This window comes from Dermacentor variabilis, chromosome 1, assembly GCF_050947875.1.
Source record: "Dermacentor variabilis isolate Ectoservices chromosome 1, ASM5094787v1, whole genome shotgun sequence".
Classification (NCBI taxonomy): Eukaryota; Metazoa; Arthropoda; class Arachnida; order Ixodida; family Ixodidae; genus Dermacentor; species Dermacentor variabilis.
The window spans coordinates 102,320,981-102,336,827 of record NC_134568.1 but is presented as its reverse complement, the minus strand read 5'-3'; the positions used below and the strand labels follow the sequence as shown (position 1 = coordinate 102,336,827).

General features: G+C 51.5%; 1 protein-coding gene across 1 annotated transcript; it reads left to right on the top strand.

Moving 5' to 3' along the window:
* The first annotated feature begins 1,659 nt into the window (after nucleotides 1-1,659).
* Nucleotides 1,660-3,411, top strand: LOC142579529 (uncharacterized). The gene has a single exon (XM_075689884.1). It carries the CDS (start codon nucleotides 1,660-1,662, stop codon nucleotides 3,409-3,411), a length of 1,752 nt encoding a protein of 583 aa, XP_075545999.1.
* The last annotated feature ends 12,436 nt before the right edge of the window (nucleotides 3,412-15,847 follow it).

Below are 15,847 nucleotides of genomic sequence, written 5' to 3'. Positions count from 1 at the left end.
ACCCCCTACCACCACCCTGGTGCAGACAACCGTGGAACAGCTGGTGGCAAACCTGCTGCTGACTATGCAGGCAGTCAGCACCATGCTTCCTGCTGACCACCCTCTCCACACCACCTGCCTACAGGCAGTGGCACTCCAGAACCAGACCACCCAACATGGCTGATTCCTCTGCTACAAGGAAGGGCCGCCGTCGTCCAAGTGTTCTCCAGTGGAACGTCAACTCACTGCGGCGGCGGCATGCGGACCTCTCGCTACATCTCCTGCAGAGTGAATATGATGTGCTTGCTCTGCAGGAGGTATACGTTGCTGCAGAGAAGCTGCGAGTGCCAGGCTACGTGGGCTACAGTGCTCGCGCTTCCTGCTCACAGGAATCATGCCAGGCCGCCCCATGCCTCGATGACACACATCAGCAAGGAGCTACCCGCTGCGCAGTGTATGTGAGGCGAGAGCTACCCCAGGCGGAGATACAAGTGGCTGACATGACTGGCGGGCCGTTTGAGTGCTGTGCAGTGCGCGTACGCATCGGGGGCGTGGACACTACTATCGCCTGTGTGTATGTCCGACCCTGCCAGCCTTGGGACCCCTCCTGCCTGCTGCGTTTGGCTAGTCACCTTGGCAAAGACTTCGTCCTCTGTGGAGATTTCAATGCCCACCACAGAGCCTGGGCTGGCCGGCACTGCTGTCCTCGTGGCAAGGCACTACGGGATGCTGCTGACCAACTCGGCCTGCAGATTCTAAACACTGGTGCCCCCACTTTCATCCGGCGCGGAGCTCGTCCAACACAGACGGCAATCGACCTGAGCCTGACCACAGAGGACTGCCGGTACAGCTGGGAGACGCTTCCTGACACCTGGGGTTCCGACCATCTGCCCCTGCTCCTGACTCCTTTTCGAGACAAGTCCCCCAGGAGCAGAGAGTGCCTCACAGTCAACTGGAAGGCCTTCCGTGAGCTCTGCCGGCAGGCGGGCAACGACGGGGATCTGTTGCAGATGATCGTGGAGTGCGCCAATGCCGCTACCATACGCTCTACTGTCCCAGAGGGCAAACCAGTTCCGGATATACGCCATTTAGAACTGCGGGCTGCTCGGCGCCGTGTGAAACGCAGGGCCCGGCTCACCATGCTTCCGGAACAATGGACGGCCTACCGCCGCGTGGATGCTGTCTGCCGCCGCCACGCCCGACGACGCAGACGGCAAAGCTGGGAGAGCCTCTGCTCCACCATCAGTCGCAATCTAGATGGTGCTCGAGCTTGGCGCCTACTAAGGTCACTGATGGATGCTCCAAGCGCTCAACGCCAGTCCTTAACCGTGGCCAGCCTCATGGGCATCAGCGAGCGGGCCCTGGTCGAGCGCCTAGCCGACCGGTTTGCTGAGAGGTCTCCAGTCCCGCAGATCCTGCCCTCGACGGTCGCCACAAGACGCTGCCTCCCTCCCTGCCACCATCCAGAGTGGGTGGCAGCACAGATCTCCGCCCTATGCAGCGAGCCTCTCCGCATGCACGAGCTCGAGTCGGCGCTAGCTCTCACACGACGACGGAGTGCTCCAGGAGCCGACGGGATAACCGTCGATGCTGCGTAACCTTGCAGAGCCACAACGGGTACGACTCCTGGAGCAGTTCAACTCCTCCTGGAGCACCGGGGTCCTACCTGAGAGCTGGCTGATGGCTGTGGTGGTGCCTTTGCTGAAGCGACGGAAGCCTGCGACTTCACTCTCCTCCTACAGGCCAGTCTCCCTTACCTCTGCAGCATGCGTGCTGATGGAGAAGATGGCCCTATCACGGCTCGAATGGATAGCTGCCCAGCTGAAGTACTTTGCAGAAGAGCAATCTGGCTTCAGGCAAAAGCGCTCAACGGCGGACTCCATCGCAGATGTGGTGGCCACCCTGGAGGATGCCAGGGGCAGTGGGGACGTCGCCATGCTGCTGCTCCTTGACGTCCAGAGTGCCTTTGACCGGCTGCCGCACGAGGTGATCGAGGCTGCACTGGACTGCTTAGGCGTCACCGGATGTCTCCGGGGCTTCATCTCTGCCTTCCTGGTGGGCCGGAGTTTTCGTGTACGGGTAGGCAAGGTGCTCAGCGATCCCAGAGACGTCACCTCCGGTGTCCCGCAGAGATCAGTGCTGAGCCCTTTCCTCTTCAACCTGGCACTGGCAGGACTCGCAGCAGCACTACCGGCTGACAGCCGCTACCCAGTCTGCTGCGCTATCTACGCAGATGACGTGGCGCTGTGGATACGAGGACGCAGGAGAAGCATCGCTGCCATCCGGGGCTCTCTACAGATGGCATTAGACGCGTTCATCTCCTTCCTCGGTGGCATTGGCCTCTCCGTGTCCCCGGCAAAGACAGAGGCACTACTTGTACACCCGCTAGCCTCCGCACGCCTCTACGTGAAACAGCTGCGCATTGCAAACACCACCGTCCCATGGAAGCGGGAGGTCACGTATTTAGGCCTAACCATTGATCATCGGCTCTCCAAAGTCCGAAGAGTCCAGGGGGCAGTGACGAAGATGCAGCAGCGTGGTCGGGGCTGCACCGTCAAGCGGGCGCTGCGGATGAACCAAGCGGCGGCCACATCCATCCTGCTATATGCCCTGCCGCTGGTTCTACTATCTCCAGCCAGGAAGCAACAACTCGAGAGACTGCACAGGAGTGCAGTAAGGAGCATCCTCGGTCTCCTCAAGCACTCTCGAATTGCTGCCACACTGGCTGAGGCTGGCGAATGGCCATTGTCGCTGCACATGCTCCAACGTGCCCTTGGGCACATTGACCGTCTGCACCGTGCTCCAGATGGTGGGGCTCTGCTCTGCCGACTGCGGAGCCAGCCGCTATCTCGCATGGGGGGCCTCTGTCAGCTCTACGAGGAGATGATTATGCAGCGACCAGTGCCTATGGTTACACCTCCGCCACACGAGCAACCTTTAGAGGTGCACCTATCCCTGAATGGAGCATCAAAGCGTCAGACGCCAGCAGCAGCACTACAACAGGCTGCTACTGGCAAACTCGTGGAAGAGCTGGACGGCAGGCTGCTCGTGTACACGGATGGCTCTGTGCTCTCCAATGGCTCCGCAGCGGTGGCATGTACCATCCCATCTGAGGGCAGGAGCAGGCAGTGCCGACTTCATTTTCGCGCGAGCTCCACAGCAGCTGAGCTGGCGGGACTCCACCTGGCTGCAGACCTCCTGGCTGAGGACCCCCCGACAAAACCAGTGGCGGTGCTAAGTGACTCGCGACCGGCTCTCCAGGCACTCTCTGATCACCATCGACACGGAGTCACTGAGACCCTCCTGAGAGCAAAAATCTCTGCCCTCTACCCCCACTGCAGCCCTCTCTGCAGTGGGGGTAGCCATCTCCTTCCACTGGGTGCCTTCCCACGTAGGGATCGCTGTAAACGAGGAGGCGGATGTCCTTGCTAAGGCCGCCCACCACCCAACCGTTCCACTCACCAGAGCAGTCGCAGCATCGGACTCCTCCAGGCAGAGACTCAAACAGCTGCTCACTTCCAGCCATCCGGATAGCAGGGTAGCTACCAACCGCGCCCCAAAACTCCTCCCTGAGAGCGGTCTCTCGCGACGGGACCATTCCACACTCCTTCGTCTGCGCACGGGCTCCGTGTGGACGGCAGCTAGGCTTCATGCCAAGGGACGCATCGCCTCGCCGGCCTGCAGAAGGTGCGGTGACGCCGAGACCCTCGAGCACCTACTCTGCACCTGTCCTGCACTAGCTCAGGAGCGCGCTCCAGTCACTTCCACCTACCGACGGTATGGACTCCCGGCTACATCAGAGACACACCTGCTCTTCCCGGCCCGCTACCACCTCCCAGCACTGGCAAGCCTGCTTGAATACGTGTACTCAAACGGGCTCCTAGACCGCGAAATAGACTTCGGCCTCGCACAGCCTCTACCTCGCGCGCCGGCCATCGCCCCTGGATGATGCTGCCGTCTGCTGCCTGAAACCTACTCTCCCTTTCCCCCTCTATCCTCTCATCTTTCATTCCTCGCCCCCATCCCCAGTACGCTGCGCCGTGCTCCCATATGGGCTGCAGAATTGAGCTTATTTTCCCTTTCCCAAATCACGAAGATATGTGCATCTGCATAGGCACAGCGGAGGAGGTTTCTTTATGCCTTTGTCCCTTAGGCATGCCAGCGTGGCAGAGTGCGGTCCAGTTTGTTTACGCTCCGCCGCTGGCTGCCCGCGCGGTGAGGCATTGGGCACAAACGCCCCATTTGGTGATCGCTGTGTCTGAAGGGGCAAGGTTCTGACTGTATAAGTCGCGGCGATAGATTGCGTTTTTTACAAGCACTGCTCCAGGAGTGCACATGTAACCGGCAAACGGATGCCTCAGGAGAGCACCTGAGGTTATAATGAAACAGGCGGCGCAGAATCTCCAGGGCACTGAAGCGATAGCGGGGGGATCAAAGCTGGAAGCAGGGCGGCCCGTGGGTTGGGGCCGTGGAGGCCGAAGCGTGCTAGGGGGTGTATAAAAAATTGGCTGTCCGCAGCGGACAGCCCATCTTATACTCCCCTGGCACGCGCAGGCCTCGGCGAGCCCCAACCCACGGACCAGTCCGGGTTCTAGCTTTGATGTCCCCGTGGCCGCTTTGGTGTCCTGGAGGCGCCGTCAATAATGCGAAATAACACGTTGTTTCAATTAGTAAAAAAACGCGATTGAATAAATATAACTACGTCCAGCCGCCAACTTGCGATGCTACACTACCGCGCCCCGCGACTTCTGCAGGCACGCCTAGGGACAAACGCATACAACAAGCGCTTAGAAACTCCTCTGCTCTTACTCGCGCATGCGCGCAAACGTCCGTCGTCTCCACAAGTGCCGCACCCCGCTGTACCTAAAATACACTCCCCGGCTGCTGGGACTCGGGCTCGCTGGCGAGAACATTGACCTCACCGCCCACGTGACGACTTCGGCGCCTGTGATTGGCTTGCTCGGGTTTGCGGAAACGCGGCGTCGCGAAAAAATGGGTTCGGGACCCACCCTCGCGCGGCGGAGAATTCTTGCCGCGAAAGCGCCTTTCGCGGCGCGCGTTTCTAAGCGCGCCGCCTTGCGCGCGCTTATTTCCACAAGTGAGGAAGACTGCAACACCACTTTAGAACAGAAAGCGGCCAGGGCTTCGTGGTCCGGACAGCACCGTAAGCCACGTATAGTTGCCGCCTTTCAATGATGGCTAGCAAATTTAACGGAAAACTCCTGCGTTACACTTGGGCGACACTTCAAAACATGTTGCTGAAGAAGCCTTATTTCTTGCAGCGTCGGCCCTCACTTGGTGGCGCACGTGGCAGCGCGCGCCTGATTTCGCGTACTCGTTTAAGGCGCGGTAACACCGGTAACACTGGGTCAACACGAGACCGACAAAACGCTCACGCCAACGATTGGCCGACTATTCAGCACAGTGTGTCGCTGAGGCCATTATTCCATACCAGGCCGACAAGGATGCAACCGACGAGTGCGAGTTGTCATACCTGCAACGGGCTTTATTGTCGACGGCACCGATAAAATCAGTGTGCCGACCAACGTTCGACCGATCCCCGCGGGATCAGTCGTCGAACCGACAGCGCCATAGACACAGCGCCTTCGCTTGTATATATAACTAATCGCGCTCAAAATGAGTCAAAACGTGCCTACGAAGTTGAGCTTCGACCCTCTCAAGTCATGCACATGAAGTATACAGCGTGTCCCACGTAACTTGTGCCAAGATTTTAAAAATGAAAGGCGCGTCGGAAGTGAATTGAACCCAACGCATACTATTCGCACCGGCCTATAGTAACTCAGGCAATTTTTTTTTTGCTTTTTAAACTTTTTAATTATTCGCTGAGAACCCCAAATATGATAGGCAGATTTGTAGAGCGCCTTTAGAAACCACCGATGGAGTTGTTTCCTGTACGATATACGTCTCACGTAGCCGGGTTGCAAAGAAAGCCCACGAAATATGAAAAAAGCCACGTGACGGAGCTCTTTCGCAGTGGTATCGTGCTGCTCTCAAGCGTGTGTTCTGTGAACAAGGTCGGTTGCATCGTGACTGGCGACGAAGAAGCGACAGGGCGTTGTTTATCTGTTCGGCAGCGCTCTGCCAGCAGCATGCATTTGCGCCGTCATCCGACGGGAGCTGACCTTGTTCACCGTACGCAGGCTGGAGAAACAGGCGAGAAACATCGATCTAAGAGCATGGCGTCTGATCACACTTCTCTGAACTGCGACTTCAAGCTCATAGCAAAGTGTCTGTGTTTGCGACTCACTCCAGTGCTCAACATTGTTTTGCACCCATACCAGACATATGTTGCGTCTAGGGGCGTTCCACTCAGCTTCACGGTTTAGCAGTAAGGGACCTTCTCCGGTGGGCGAATGCAGGGAAACTTCCAGGTATTCTCTGCTCCTTCGATCAGGAGAAGGCTTTCGATAACGTTAGCCACAGGTACCTTTTTCTGGTTTTGGAAGAGGCTGGCTTTAATGTGGGTTTTCGGCGAATGGTCCAAGCTTTTGTATTCTCGACCGACTTCTGCTGTTCTCATACAGGATCGCGTCTCGGAGGTTTTCATTGTGTGTCGTAGTGTACAGCAGGGGGACCTTCTCTCACCTGCCCTCTACATGCTCGCTTTTGAACCGTTTTTGCAGAGGCTCTCCTATGACAGGCCGGTTCCTACTTCCACCAGGTTACCCTCCATGGAGTTGCTCCGTTCGCCCTATACAGACGACTTGGCTATTGTCCTCCCGGACGAGACATAAGCTTGCACTGTCTTTGATGTCATAGACAGTTACTGCAGAGCGAGTGGTGCAAGGTTGAGTAGGTCGAAAAGTATACAGCCATGTACTTGAATTCTTCTCCATCCAGTCCGCAGCCCGTTTATTGTCTACCCGTGAAAACGCGGTTTCGGATTCTAGGCTTCCAATTCGATCCAGACGGTCTGTCTCCTAAAAATTGACATCAAGCTAAGGAGAAGCTCTAAACCAGGATTCACGAATTCAGCGCGTTGTCGTGTCCATGAGCGACAATTCTTCGGTCGCTTCTGTTTTCCTTTCTCACGTCCGTAGCATGTGTGTCTCCTCTCCCAACCCGAACCAAGCTTATCATGCAGAGGGTTCTCTTTAGTTTTCGTTGGAAAGGGGCAACTGGTTTTGTAGTTCCGCAGGTGTTTAAGTTGCCCAAGGATAAGGGAGGACTCGGAATTCCCGACCTGGGGACCATGGCTACTGCACTACACAGCAATTCAGGTGGACTCAATTCAGGTGGACATAGCAACGTCAGGTAGACCCAGGTCGCTCTTAACTCGGATATGCTCCTGACTCGAAGCTTTGCTTCTTTTTTTTTTTTAGCAGTCGACTCCGTTTGTTTTCGCAATGCACATTCTCTCACTGTGTGCGTCGCTCAGGTTCCCCATCCACCTATTATGCGGCGGCTTCCAATTCTCTATTTCAATAGGTGAAGCGCCAATAGTGACGGCACACAATAAGAAATACAGACAGGGCAAGGCACTACTTGCAACTGTTTATTGAAGTCACAGGTGGCTGATTATATAGCCATGAGGAGAGGGGAACGAAAAAAAGAGGGACACTGAATATGTGAATGCGCACGTGCGAGAACACTGAAGATATATATGAAGGGAATCACGCTTAATTTAAATCTAAAACTTATCTAAAAACATGCTTTCATTCGTGTATATATTCAGAGACGGGGTACTGACACAGTTGTCCTCTCTTTTCTTAATCTCGTTGACCTCCAACAATTCACGCGCAACAGAATCTTTACTTTCAGACAGAATCCGGGGCCCGAGCCCCCTGCAAAATTTTCCAGGGGGGGCTCAGCCCCCCCCCCCCCACCACCACCTAACGTGCCACTGCCAGAGTTTTGCCACCTATGTCATTTGTGGCTTCTTTTGACGTGGCTCGACCTTTTCCTTTAAAATTTTACTGGGGCTAATAGCTCATTGCATCATTGTTGGCGCGGACGTGCACGGCTTTTAATTCTTACTTTCGCTTTATTTCTGCAAATCCCTACAATATGAGCACAAGCGCACTAGAAGTACTAGCAGCGGCTCCCTCATCCATATTTTCTCACTTCAACATGCATTGTTTTAAATTTCCAATTTAAAGACCATGCCCATACACAGTATATTTTAATATACATACAGAGCAGTTTATTATATTTATTGAAAGATAATGAGGTAGCCTATTAAAAGTTATTTCTAAAGGTATGTATAGCTTATGCTTAGAGAATGAGTAGTTGATGTATGTTCACCTTGCTTCAAATTGTTTTGCGTGCTTTTTTTGAAAAAAGAAAAACTGCAGACTTCAGTGGCCCATTCGGCAGTCTTTTATCAACGGCGTGTGAAATGCACGTGAATGATATGTGCCTGAGTATTGCTTCTCTTCCGATTAAGCAATGCTAACGAATAATGAAAAAAATACTTCTCACAATTTACTACATTTATTAGGAATGGAAACATCGTCACTGGCACGCAGAGGTCATAAATATATACAGGGTGTCCTAATTAACTATCATGCACTTAATTTTGGAAGAAAGAGCAATTGAGTTACTCGAAGAAAACCTAGCGCATATTGTTTCCGGTTCAGTAGAGTAGCTGGCAGTAATTTTTTTCATTACTAAGATTTATTTAGGTAATTGTAATTATTTTCTAACTAAAGACGTAATACCCTAATTATCAAAGTGTCAGTGAGGCATCTGTAGGCACAGCCAAGAGACATCTAATTGCGATATTTTCAACGACGTACTAATTACTTACTAATTTTTTCCGACTATAAATAAACCCCTCGAAATATGATAAATACCACGTGACTATGCTCCCACCCGCATCATAAAGCAGCGCCCTCGAACAAGCTCCCTCCGAGATAGCCAGAACTAAATAAAGGAAATAAAGAAAAACATCATGATCAAGCTAGTGCCTTATCTGCCGCGTCCCGGCCGAATTAACACGTCGCATTTGGTGTTAGCTCCAAACAAGCTGTGATAGCTGTTGTCTTAGCGTAGATAAAGTGCACGGATGGTGTTGTTCTTTTTTTTTTTTGCCACAACATCTATCACCACAAAAGCGAATTGACGTCAGTGCAAATGTTTAAATGCGTGTTTTGTTTCGGCCAAGTCGCCATGTCTTTCTCTAATGAGCAGAAGGTAAAAATGATCCTTGCCTTGGGAACTGCAAGTGAGAACAATAGGAAGGCCGCAAATACATATCAGTCATGGAAGTTTGGTGGTAGTCCAAATGTGCCGACTATCATCAGAAATGATGAAAACCTGATGCAAACCAGCATCTTCAGGAAACAGCGGCGTAGGACTCCATCTTTGAGTTTTAGCCTACGCACGGATGTTCTAGCATATATGGCCTCAAATCCTCATGCTAGCGTACGGGACGTGGCCGCCCAAGTACCAGTTTCCAAGTCATCAGTTTGGAGGTGTGATGTGTGTAGTGCGCGACATGGTGCGGTGGTCAGAACCAGGGGCGTAGCCAGGGGGGGGGGGTTATGGGGCTTCAGCCCCCCCCCCCCCGAAATTTTTTCTTGCTGTCCATGCACCGCCGACCAAAGCAACCCACGGTGCCGGAAATCATTCTGGATTATGTCTAGAACGTCTTTTTCACGCTCGAAATGCCATTTCACCGAAAAAATTGCGAACTCGGGCTGGATTTCGCGGCAACGCCCACGCACCGGGAGTCACACAACGCAAGCAGCGCCATCCGTGCACTAAGTTTCAAGGACGTTTTGATGGCGAACGGGCTCGCCGCGGCATCTCGCGAAGGCCGCGGAATCTACACTCTATCATGGAATCTACGCAGCCCGTTAATGTCAATTCCTAAACTTTATGGGTATAAAGTTCTCATAAACTTTTGATGTGAAAGGTGCATTGACATTTACGAACGTGTGCTTTAGATTTTCAATTGCGGAACTTTGTAAGTTTAATGTTCTAATAAATACTTGACGCCAAAGGTTCATTAAGTTTTCCAAAGTCTTACATCGGGCCATAAAACGAAACAAGCCAAATCAACACACTATCAGACAAGTTGACAAAGCCCGCAGCGAGGCCCGATGAGACGAAGCGTTGTGGTGGTTCATTCGTGCCGTCATGTCACATAAAAAAATATCAACATATTTTTTTTTCACCTGGGCCAAAGCATTCAGTGAAGACACTAAAGCCAGCCAAGGTAACTACGTTCTTATTTTTTTTTTCTACTTTGACTTTTAATCGCGAGGACACATTGAGCCTCTTCAATTTTTTTGTTCTCGCTCTCCTACCCGCGGGCTGCCAGAGCCAGCCAGAGCGCATGCGTTTTTCTTCTCGGGTTGCCCCGACCACCGCGCGGCGCACTTCGTTGCGCGTTCGGTTTTCTCTGGCCGAGTGCATTTTCGCCTGGCAGAGTTTTGGACGCTTTCTAGCCAGCAGACGAGAAAAAGACACAATGGTCGCTCGATGCTATCACTGTGGCGACTCGACGGATTTCACCGCGTTCGCTTGAGCGCAGCCTCTGCAGAAAGTCTTGTCTCGCCGATGTAGGATACCGAGCAGTATGCGCATGATTCTTGGTGGACCAAGCGTCTCGTGTTTTCTATGATATTCCTTTCATAGCCACATTGGTTGCCCAAAGCAGGCATTCGATTGGGATCAACATACTTTCCTTTGCGTTTTTTTTTCATTACGGTGCCCCCGCCCCACAAAAGGAAAAAAAAAACGTTGCGAAGAAGCGAATTATCGCATGGTGAAAGTTATATTTTGTTACTTCTTTTGCGGAAAGTAATGGGCCATGTGGGGACGCTTCAGCTGCCGGATACGCTTATTATATTATTGCGATAGCAAATATATGAACACTCTAGGCGCATTCCTGCCGTCGCCCTCATGTTCCGCAAAAAGTCCAAGGGTGATAACATCGTGACTGCGCGCTGCATGCTGTATGTGCAAGTGAAAACGTGTGGGGGGTGGAGGGGAATGGGTGAGCCGACGATGGTGGCTCAGTCTTGTGTGCGCAAGGGAGAAAAGTGAGGAGCAAGCGCGCCGCCTTCCGTCGCGCGCGATACATCGGGGGGAGTGGATGGAATGGGGGCGGGATCTAGGATTCTGTGAACCTGTGATTGCGCAACATGTTTATTTGCCTTGTTTCAACCATTATATACCGTGACTTTTTCTTAGATAGGTAGATTTATTGGAGACTCGTACGTATATTTAGATATCTTGTTGCGAGGTGTTGTGCATACGTGCAGTGAACTTTGTTTCCAGTGGCACTTTTTGCCCTTTATCAAGCTGTATCTTCGCATTTTTATATTCCATTGTATCTTCACATTTCCGATGTACGAGGGCGAGTCCAATGAAAGTGAGCCTACCCACCCTGCGCAATTATGGTTCTGTTCATTATCTACAAGGCCTGCGTGTAGCACACAGGCATCTCTCATTTACAAAAGTGACACGCAGGTGTGAGGATAAATGTTCTTTAATGGGCTCATACACTGTGTTGAACATGGTTGCGTGACGTATTGGACGCTCCAGAAGTTGAGCAACGTGGTGCCGTGAGGTTTTTGACAGCTGAAGGTGTTTCCCAAAAAGAAATTATTCGCCATTTGGCTGCCATGTACAGGCGCCCAAATCTTTAACTGGCGTGCGCGAGCGGCGACTTTTCCGTGCGTCAGCGCCGTATGACGAGGCGAGGCTGGAAACAGCTTAGCAGACGATGGGCCCAGCTGAGCGCGCTTTGTCCGCATGCGCTTAGCCTCAGACTCTTTCCAGCCGCGCCCCGTCATACGGCGCTGACGCACGGAAAAGTCGCCGCTCGCGCACGCCAGTTAAAGATTTGGGCGCCTGTACATTGAACATTGCACTTCATTGGCCACTGCGAAGCGTTAGAACAAACGGTTCAAAGAAGGACGTGAAAGTTGCAAAGACGATCCCAGACCGGACCAAAGCCACCCCTAACAAAATTGCAAAGGTTGTTGAGCTGATTACACAACAACGGAGGATAAGCATCGATGAACTGGCAGAGCATGTGAACATCAGTCACCGTTCACGCCATAATTCATGAACATCTCGGCTATCGGCTCTTGTGTGCGCAATGGATGCCCAAGATTTTGAACCACCGCCAGAATACGGAGAAGTTCGGCGCCGCCTTTACTCATCTGATCCGGTATCACAATAAGGGTGACGATTTTTTCTCTGCAGTTGTGATCGGACACGAACCATCATACCATTACTACGAGCCTGAAACACGACGGCAAAGCTTACAATAGAAACATTCGAATTCACCAGCCCCCAAAGAAAGCAAAGGCCATCATCTCCGCAAGAAAGGTGTTGTTGACTTTTACTTGTCGATCGTCAGGGGCCATTACTAATAGAATTTGCTAAATCTTGAGAGGCTATGAAGTGTTTCTGATATTGTGAAACGCCGGATCGGCTGCGTGTCGCAATAAAGAACCAACTACGTGAAAAATTGACGAATGGGGTCGTCTTGTTCCACGACAGTGCCCGTCCCCACGTATTGACAGTGCGTAGCGTTCAAGAATTCGTTTGCAGCATCTTTGGCAATGGCAATGCAGTTATTATTCGTGTATTTGATCCCTAGGCAAATTGTTTAAAAGGAAGCTTCAGCTCGGGCCCAACTCCGACGTGGCCTGTTCAGATACATGTAAAACGCACAAACGCTTTTCCGAGATAACTCCTGAATCGCTTTTAATGAAATTTGTTGCATTTGAGAGAGTAAGTTAAATTCTATAGTGTCTGTTGGAAGCGGAATTTTGATTTAGGTCCCGAACATTGTTTAAAATATTTCGAAAAATTCGAACCTTCGAAGAAAATAGAAGCACGAAGTTTACTAATTAATAGCTCTGCATCAATAACAGATATCGCGGTTCTGTAAACGGAATCCATTACACTATTCAAAGCGGACAAATTCGGTATGTCTATTTGTACCTTACGTGAATTGGTTGTTTTATGTACAAGGGTTCTGCAAAAGCCGTATTTCCATAATACTTAATTTTTGAGACTCATGTGTAACATTAATATTGTCCGCTGTAGATGTATTATTAAGTGCAATCCACAAAATTGTGGTATCAATTTTCACTGATGATTTACAGAGTTGTAAACTTCATTGTTTCGTTTTCTGAAAATTTTCCATGTTTGCCACTTTTCAATAAAATATTGACGACCTAAATCGAGAATTCGAAAGAAACAATGACTAGAAATTATGTTTTTCTTTTAAATGCAACAAACCTCATCAAATTTGGTGCAGTGGTTGCCGAGAAAAACCAATTCTCATTCTATATGTATTTAGATAGGAGCATCCGACCTAATGTTTCCTCTTAGTAGGAGGCCGAGGTGCATTGTGAGCCCTCCCTCCCCCCCCCCCCCCCCCGAATGATAGAATGATATTTCTGGCTACGCCACTGGTCAGAACGGACAGAAGCAGACGACAAGGAGTGCGCGCGCCGAAGAGAGACCGAAAACGACAACGCCGAAGAGCGTCCGGCACGTGAACGCGCGGCGCAAAAAAAAAAAAGAAAACAAGAAGAAAATGCCAACCAATTAGGAGAAACTACGGAGCGTCCAACAGCCAATCAGAAAACGACTAATCGGCCAGAGCGGAAGAAAAAGGGAGGCGCGCTGGCAGAAAGGGGGAGACGCCGGGAGAGTTCCAGGAAGCGACGCCAGGAGAAGGTAGGCCACCGGACCGGGAGTTGAAGACGGGCCGTCGGTTTCCGGACCCGAGCCACCAGGACTTCACCCGACCGGGGTCTCCTGCCAACCCGTTCCTGTGCGTCGCCAGTCTACCCGAGCGTGCCGCCAGCTGCTCAAGGCCGGCGAGCTTCTGCGCCCGTGGGCAGGACGAGAGCAGTCGGGCTATGGGCCCGTGTTCGACGCCCAGCTGCCCGGCCAGAACGCCGCCCCCGTCTGTCGTGCCGCCTGCTGCCCGAGGCCGGCGTTCGAGCTTCTGTGTCCGTGGGCAGGACGAGAGCAGTCATGCTACGGGCCCGAGCTCTACGCCCAGCTGCCCGGCCAGAACGCCGCCGCCGTCTGCTCGTACCGCCTGCCCTTATCTCCAAGCCAGAGCTAGGGCGCTCCGGTCGCCTGGTCAACCATCCTATACCCCGACCTTTGGTGAGACCGGCGCAACTCTTTTCATCAACTTGTCGCCGCGTCTCCACGTTGAGACTGTTATGCGTCCCTGCCGTTGTGGCAAGCCCGGACACGCGTATTGTTAACGTCATACTAGCCCCAAGTGTGTTTCTTACTGCCGTGATGTCTGTTTGAGTGTTTATTTTATGCTTTCTATTTCCTTCTATTTATTTTAAGCCTCTTTATAGTTTCATTAAAAGTTTGTGTGTGTGTTTTCGAAACCAACGGCTTTGTCCTCAATTGGGTTCTCGGAGGCTCCGCCTCAGAGAACCGTCAGAACCTTTGAGTACAAGAACCTTGCATCACAGGAGGATTCTAAACGACGGCCTTTCAACTGTCCCACCTTAACCAGCACCAATGCTTGGAAGATAGAGAACTGTAGAATCGTCTAGATTTCTCGAATTGGGTCCTCACAAAGCCAATGAGTCACCGAAATTTTTGAGCAGCATCATGTGCACAGATGAAGCTCATTTTCACAGAAACGCTCAGGTAAATTTGCATAATGCACACTATTGGAGTGACGTCACTTGCAGCTTCAGGACAAACATTGTAGTACTCCAATGCACACTGGGCAAAGCGCATTCGGCCCCTGTACCAGTGGTCGTTCAATGTGGGGTGCTGAATTTACGCCGGTGCTATAATCAGTCCCATATTCTTCGATCACACACTGTCCGGACAGTGTTACGTGGACGAAATCCTTGAAACAGTGGTGGATGAGTTTCTCAGCTAATCCCGCTGTCACGTCTTCCACTTCTGTGGTATCGGCAAGATGGCGCACCAGCACACAGGAGCAACCTAGCAAGAAACTGGCTGGATGCGATTTTTCAGGCGCAATAGATTGGAAGGCACGGGCCTGTAAATTGGCCGGCCAGGTCACCTGACCTCTCCACTCGATTTCTTTCTTTGGGATTATGTGAAAGATCATGCTTACATGATCGAAATGGACGTCAGGTTAGTTCAAGACAAGTATAACAGATGTGTGCCGTACAAATCAAGAAAGCCACTGAAGATGTGATAAAGCGGAGTACTGCGTAGCTGCAGAAGGACACCTATTCCAACACGTCGACGCTGACGAATTCATAGATAATAATGGCACACTGAAATCTGATGTATCCCCTTTTTTTTTCATTTTTTGTGCAGGCGTCTCCACTGCTAATTCGGCTCATTTAGAAGTGGCTATTTACTTTCTTGAACGCATCCGTTTTGCCTTTTCTCTACACGTTGGTTGCTTCCCGGTCTGTCTGTTTATTTCACTTTTAGTTTTTGACACGAACCTGTTTTTGCAGCACGTATGCACTCTAATGAAAACTAAAACCGTTAATTTAATTTGGCTTTTGTCCGAAGCAAGTTTCTGGCGCGAAATAGCTGCGCGCGCGCTCTGTCGATGCGGTGCGAGCAAAGCAGGGATTTTTAAGCATGCTATGCCTTACATTGCTTTTCGCGTTTCGTGCGTGGTCAGAGTGGCGCTTCCGCCGCGTTATCAAGGGACTTTTGTTATCAATGTGATCTGTCGGCTTTGAGAGACGGATAATAAGTGACGCAGAGAAGAAGGAATTCAGCTGCAAAGCCTGCTGTTGGTGCTCGTTCCGTACCATTATCAAGGTGATGCGCTGTCTCTTGGGGTTTGCGACAGGCAATGCAGTTGCTTTAAGACAGCTTATTTGAGGGCGCTGCTTGATGATGCGGGTGGGAGCGCAGCCACGTGGGATTTTTCATATTTCAAGAGGTTTGTTTG

Excerpts from the sequence above, each read along its gene's own strand:
- LOC142579529 (XM_075689884.1), top strand. The coding sequence starts at position 1,660 with ATGGCTGTGGTGGTGCCTTTGCTGAAGCGACGGAAGCCTGCGACTTCA.